The sequence below is a fragment of the Lipotes vexillifer genome, unplaced genomic scaffold, assembly GCF_000442215.2.
Source record: "Lipotes vexillifer unplaced genomic scaffold, Lipotes_vexillifer_v1.1 scaffold995, whole genome shotgun sequence".
Classification (NCBI taxonomy): Eukaryota; Metazoa; Chordata; class Mammalia; order Artiodactyla; family Lipotidae; genus Lipotes; species Lipotes vexillifer.
The window spans coordinates 530,577-537,657 of record NW_006785389.1 but is presented as its reverse complement, the minus strand read 5'-3'; the positions used below and the strand labels follow the sequence as shown (position 1 = coordinate 537,657).

The 7,081-nt window shown below is 41.5% G+C and overlaps 1 protein-coding gene across 1 annotated transcript in view; it reads left to right on the top strand.

The window, feature by feature from the left end:
- Nucleotides 1–5,266: 5,266 nt before the first annotated feature.
- LOC103068809 (zinc finger imprinted 2) overlaps nt 5,267–7,081 on the top strand; it is a 7,384-nt gene continuing 5,569 nt past the window's right edge. Inside the window, 2 exon segments of the mRNA XM_082931090.1 lie at nt 5,267–5,514; nt 5,516–5,643. Of these exon segments, the coding sequence (XP_082787216.1) occupies nt 5,267–5,514; nt 5,516–5,643 (376 nt within the window).

Sequence of the window (7,081 nt, the reverse complement as noted above, 5' to 3'; positions counted from 1 at the left end):
GGCCCCCTCCACTCTGCATCCAGACCGCATGGCCCCTTGAGCCCCCACCTCTCCCCTCAAGGCCCAGCTCTTATACTTGGCCCTGGCTTTGTCCCACCCCGCTGCCCTGTCCCTAACTCTCTCCCAGCTCCACCCCCTTTATCTACCTCAGCTCAACTCCTTCATTCTGCTCCCCCCTACCTCTGTCGCAACCCTCCTCTCCGTATCCTTCCCCTCTGTCCTGGCTCTGGACCCCTCCCTCTCCTCAGTCCTGCCTCTCTTTTCTGCTGCTCCTTTACCTGAGTCCTGCCCCTTCTTTCTGTGTGCCTCGCCCCTGCCCCGGCACACCCCCCCTTTCCCAGACTGGCAGCTCTTTTCTGTGCTTCCTCTTGAGCTTGCCCCACTCCGCCTCTGCTCTGCCCCTGCACTCTGCCTTGCCTTGCTTTGCTCCCTTTCTCTTGCCTCAGCACCTCTCTTCTGTTTGCTCCCTTCAGTCCCTGTGTCCTCCTCCCACCACAGCCTCTGCCCACCTGGGATCTCTTGGTCTCCGCCCCCTTCTCCCGACACTCTCATCCCCATTTCTCTGGAAGTTCTTCCCTACTCAGAAATCAAGCAACCTACCATCACTCATACATTTTTTTTAAGGAACTCTTCAGCTTTTTTCTTTTTTAGTGTTTAACATATTAGCTGCTTTTGTCACTACTTTCTAACATGCTTTCCTGGAGAACCGGGTGGGGGTGGCGCGTGGCCGTGGGGGTGAGATAGAAGGGGCTATTTGGGCAGAAAGGATAGAAAGTATAAATACTACCTTTCTCCTTTCAGGAAATTTACTTGCTGCCCTGTTTCGTTTCAAAATTCATAATATTTTTGCATTAAATTACATAATCTATTTTCATCTTACTGTAATACATGTTTCTTAATAGTAGACTAAAAAATTGATTCTTCAGGATGGTATGCCTCGTGATTTTCAGCTCCCACCTTATTTAAACCTTACAGCAACATGAGAAAAAAGGTCTTTCTTCTTTTTCCTTATTTTCACAGATGAGAGAAGCTAAATTTATTTATTTATTTATTTATTTATTTTTAATTAATTAATTTTTGGCTGTGTTGGGTCTTTGTTGCTGCACGTGGGCTTTCTCTAGTGTGGCGAGCAGGGGCTACTCTTTGTTGTGGTGCGCGGGCTTCTCATTGCGGTGGCTTCTCCTGTTGCGGAGCGTGGGCTCTAGGTGCGTGGGCTTCAGTAGTTGTGGCACACAGGCTCAGCAGTTGTGGCTCATTGGCTCTGGAGCGCAGCCTCAGTAGTTGTGGCGCACAGACTTAGTTGCTCCGCAGCATGTGGGATCTTCCCGGACCAGGGCTGGAATCTATGTCCCTTGCATTGTCAGGTGGATTCTTAACCACTGCACCACCAGGGAAGTCCCGAGAAAAGCTAAATTTAGAAAGGTGCTACTAATTACCCACGTTTCCACATCATTTTGTGTAGATGGCTAATGTTCCAAAATAAAGAAACCATTTACTTCCCGTATGTCAAGTAAATATTTAATAATGAATGTTTAAAGTGGAAATGAAATTATTCTTCTAAGGAACTTTTTGGTGAATGGAGAAATCAGAAGTGCAATTATGAATTATTTTAAAAATAATCGAAACAGGAGTGGTGACATCCCCTAAATTTTGATATATAACCAAAATTAAAAGCTTTCAATAGTCAAGAAAGAATGAAATAAATTAGGCATTTGTTTCAGGAGATTCCCAGAGTCCCACAAACAAACTGATAAAACTCTAAAGGAACCAGGAGTAAGAAAATAATAAAGATAAGTGAAACTAATACGTGAGAAAACAAAAATAATGGCATTGGAAGTAGCAGCTGGTACTTGGGATGAGTGGCAATAATGAAAAAAAATAGCAGTAATTAACAAAAAACGAACTAGGAATAAAGCAACATTGATTAGAGACAGGATAAAGTTGTGTACTTAGGAGATTTCAAATTCTCAATCATGTGTTAATATATTTCAACTTCAAGCAAATGGATGATTTTCCTGGAAAAGTATTTTTTAAAAATTGGATTCAAGAAATAGAAAACCTGAGCAGACCAATGAGCATTACAAAGCACCGAACAAAGTCATTAATTGGTTGACATCAGAGAGCCTTTTGCCCAGATGGTTTTAGTGGTATCAAGAGTTAAAAAATAAAGTTTGAGTAAAAAAATGTTAGGAAGAAAAGCAATGTGCTAAGAACTACTGAGGTATGTGGTTAAAAGTTGGATGATAAGGGATGTAGGATTAGGATAAGACTGAGCTCCAAAAGATAAATATTTAAGGGAAGCAGAATCAAGAATTTATGTAAAAGAGAGAAAAGGAGGGATGCTGAGGGTGCCCTCTGAGGAGACAGAGCCATGAGCTTCTTTTCAGTACCTGTGGCCTGGAGGGCCTTGAGTGTTCAAGGTCTTGCTTTCCCTCTTTGGGCCAGGAGAAAGGATTGTGACTCTCTGCTCTAGCTTTGGACCTGGCTAGTCTTGGAAGGCAGGCTGGCAGGATTTCACAGTCATTTCCACTACTCCTTTCTCAGGATCCTTCCCTGGAGGCTGCAGACCTAGAAATTCAATTCAGCGGGGCCTCATACATCCCAAGAAGGAAGTGATAGCAAATTTAATAATTGGTGGTAGGTGGGAAAGGTTTTAGAAAAAATTATACTCTTCTCATACCTTATCCCAGACTAAATTCCAGCTAAAGAATTAAAATGAAATGTTTAAACAAAGAAATAAGAAAATATATTTAAATATTTAACTGATCTCTGAATGGGTAGTGATAAATTGGACTTTGAAATATTAAAATTCTATGAAGACTAAAGAGAAAGTGTGGCATGGTTGGAATTTTTTTTTAAGCAAATAGGTCAAAGAGTGAATACCCTTTATTTATATGGAGGCTTTACCAATCAGCAATAGGAACATCCTGGTGGAAGAAGGGCAAAGGATAGGAGCAATGTATAATTGGCCAATAAATCTGAAAAAAGTAGTAGGCTCTATTATTAATCAAAGGAAATGCAAAATTAAAGAATAAAATATATCTTTGTCTTATTGGCAACAGATTTTGAGCAATGATAATGTTCTGGCTGGCAGAACTAGTTACATAATTTGCAGGGTGGAGTGCAAAATGAAAAAGTGGGGCCCCTTGTTTAAAATATGGAAAGTCTCACGACAGCAACAAGAGAGCATTAAATTAAGCTTGAGCCCTTCTGAGGCTCTGTGTGACTGCACTGGTTACATGCCCATGAAGCTGGCCTATTGACTTGCAAGGTGGGTATGTAATCTTATATATTGAGATTGGGAGAAGAAATTGGTGGAAGCCTTTGGGAGGAAAATTTGGCAGATTGTGTTAAGAACTTTTTAAAAAGTTTATACCCTTTGCCCAGGTAATTTCGCTTTTAGGAATCTGTCCTAGAAGGGAAATATCAGAGATGTGGACAAATACTTAGTTTCAGTGGTGTTCACTCATTATGATTTATAATAATGAAAAACAAAAATGCCTTCAAACAGAAAAACTGCTTGTCATATAAATCACAGGTGCATGTTTTTTAGTGGAGAGGAGAAAAGAAAAAAGGAAATGGTTCCCCCAAGTGGCAATTTTGTTCGTGATTTCATAGAGTGCAAATTTTATAGAAGAAAAGTATTTTTTATTTTCCTGATCATAGAAGATAGAAGGTTCATTGTAGGACATTTGAAATTAGGAAGTAGTTTTGAGGGAGAAAGTATAAAATCACCAGTAAAAATAATTTGTAGTCTCACTGCTCATAGATAACCCCTTTGGTGTGGTATTTTGGTTTACTTTCCAGTTTTTTTCCTGTGCTTTATATGATTGAGTATACATTCTATATTCAAGTTTGTTTCCTGCTTTTTCACTTAATATTACAACCTATATATTTCCCCACGACTATAACACAGCCAAAAAATTTTAGTCAAATTAATACAGAAAAAGGCACAAACCATTAGTATATAGCTCAGTTTTCACAAAACGAACACACTGTGTCCATGTCATGAGCTCCTGGATTAAGAAAATACACCATTACCAGCTTTCCAGAAACGTCTTATGTTGTCCCCTCCCAGTCATTACCACTGCCCCCCGAATCTCAGTCCCAACTGTTACCACCATTCTGACTTCTAACACCTTAGACTTGTTTTGCTTGTTCTTGACCTGTGTACAAATGGACTCATATAATGTGAACCTTTTTTTGAGCCTGATTTCTTTTACTCAACAGCAAGATGCATCCATATTCTCAATTCTGTTTAGAATTCCACTGTTATGAATATACCATTCTACTGTGGTTCTGTCTCCTCTCAAACACTTAACTATCATCTGATTTTTTCATTTTGAATATTCTGGAGGGTGTGTAGTGATATCTCATTGTGGTTTTAATTCAGATTTCTCTGATAACTAATGAAGTTGAGCCCTGTTTCGTATATTTACAGCCATTTAGCTGTCTTCTTTTGTGCAGTACCTGCTCAGATCTTTTAACCTTTTTGCTCTTGTTTTGTTTGCCTTTTTCTTACTGATTTGTATGATTTCTTTATATATTTTGCATATGAATCCAGTTCTTTGTAGGATGTATGTTTTGTAAGGATCTTTCCTCATTCTGTATTAACTCATTTAAATTCACTTTTTTTTTTTTTTCCCAGTACGCGGGCCTCTCACTATTGTTGCCTCTCCCATTGCGGAGCACAGGCTCCGGACGCGCAGGCTCAGCGGCCATGGCTCATGGGCCTAGTCGCTCCACAGCATGTGGGATCTTCCCGGACCGGGGCACGAACCCGTGTCCCCTGCATCGGCAGGCGGACTCTCAACCACTGCGCCACCAGGGAAGCCCCAAATTCACTTTTTTAAGTGACATTCTTCTGTGATTCATCAGTTAGTTCAGTTCGTTGTGGTTTGGGGTTCAAGCCTCTTTTCCCTTCACTGCCATTTCTGAAATTTTTCTAGTCTGTGCCTGTGGATCTTCTAGACCTGGTACTGTGACTGAGGCAGCATCCTGTCTGTAGATGTGCAAATCTATGTGAATGTTCATTTAGACATTTGTGTGAAAAGAGCTAACTTCCTTTGCTTCAAATAACCTCTGCCGTCTAGTCCTAACTGTGGAAGCCATTTGTGAGTCTCTCTGTGTAATATCTGGAGGTCCTGAGGTTTCTGAATCCTTTCTTCATCTGGTACAACTGTGCACACCATCTTCCACAGCAGTGTGTTCTGAAGCAGCCTGCCTTTTAGAGTATTTCCATCCTTTGAAGGGCCAAGCTGTAAAGATGCTGCACGTGACAGAGGTTTTGGATATCTTGAGGAATCCCCAGCTCATTCATCTACGTGATCAAGAAAAAAATCCAGAAACCATCTGCATAAGAAACCTAGGGGCTCTGAAAGTTTCTCACCAAAAGTTTAGGCATTTTCAATACCTGTCAGTGACTGGGCCTCACCAAGGTGTGAGCCTAATCCAGGAGCTCTGCTGGCAATGGCTGCAGCCAGAGACCCACACCAAGGAGCAGATGATGGAGCAACGTGCTGGAGCAGTTTCTGAATACTCTGCCAGAGGAGGTTCAGACATGGGTGAGGTCAAAACAGCCCAAGAGCAGCAAGGAAGCAGGAAACCTGGTGGCAAACTTGATCCAAGCGTGTGCGGAGAGAGGTGAGAGAGGAAAGAAGCAACTGGCTGTTTGCATTAATTGAACATTTGCTGTATGCCTGGCATGTAGTAAGGAGCTTAATAAAGATTTGTTGAATGACTGAACAAATGAATTTTATAATCCAGTCTAATCTGCCTAATCTTGTGTGAAATGGAAGAAATTAGGGGTTTGGCTTTTGCTTCTTTGTTTATTTATTTATTTAAAAAAATTTTTTTTATTTATTTTTTTTTGCGGTACGCGGGCCTCTCACTGTTGTGACCTCTCCCGTTGCTGAGCAACAGGCTCCGGATGCGCAGGCTCAGCGGCCATGGCTCACAGGCCCAGTCGCTCCGCGGCATGTGGGATCTTCCCAAACCGGGGCACGAACCCGCATCCCCCGCATCCCCCGCATCCCCCGCATCCCCCGCATCGGCAGGCGGACTCTCAACCACTGCGCCACCAGGGAAGCCCTGCTTATTTATTATTTCTCTAGGAGTACCCCTTCCCTCCAGCTTTGTTCCCCCTCCCCTCCACATTTCTTATTAAACCTGAACTTTAGTATCAACACAAAAGACCACACAGCCAAAAAATAAAAAAGAGGGCATAAAATGTGGGAGATGTGAGGCCTGGAAATTTAACTTCTGTTAAAATTTGACTTGTCTCTTAGAAACTCAAGTTACTAGATTGGAACTAAGGGCATTTCAATAATGAGAGAAGAAAGCTGTTCACTCCTAATAGTCCTTTGAATAAAATTGATACTAAAAACAAAGTATTGTTTGGGTGTATAGAGAGAGAAACAAGGAGAGAAAGGCAAGGGAACAAGACTTGGGTGTGGACCAGTGGGATGGGTTAATTACATTTAAAAGTATAAACAAATTTGAAATAAACATGAGGGTCATGCATGGCTGAATACTGATGTATCATGAATTAAGGATTCTGATCAGTCCTGTGCACCTGCATTCCTTAAAAGGATTTTGAAGATGTTAATAGTGAACATGTTGGGACACTTAAAATGTACTACATTCTAGGTATTTTATAATATTCATTTACTTCTCTTAATAGCCCTTGAAATAGGTATTACCCTCCTATAAATGAGGAGACAGAGGCACAAAAACGTTGAATGACTGGCCCCTGGTCCCACGGTTAGTAATTGGCAGTCAGGATTCAGCTGGGAGGCTGGCACCAGCGTCTGTGCTCTTAATCATGGTGTTACACTGCCTCCAGTGGACATGTGGGATATTGTCCCACGTTGGTTTTAAACTTGGCCAAAGGCATAGCCTTTAATGGAGCTGGAATTCAGGGGAAAGGAAAGAGCTCTCTAGGATATGAGAAAGAAATTACAGATTAATGAAAGATACACTTAGAAAGAGACTGCAGACAAGGAAGGTCTTAAAGGTTCAAGTTTCTGTAGGGAAGGTGGTGGTTGTATTCTAGATCAGTGAGTGAAAAAGATGTAGGGAA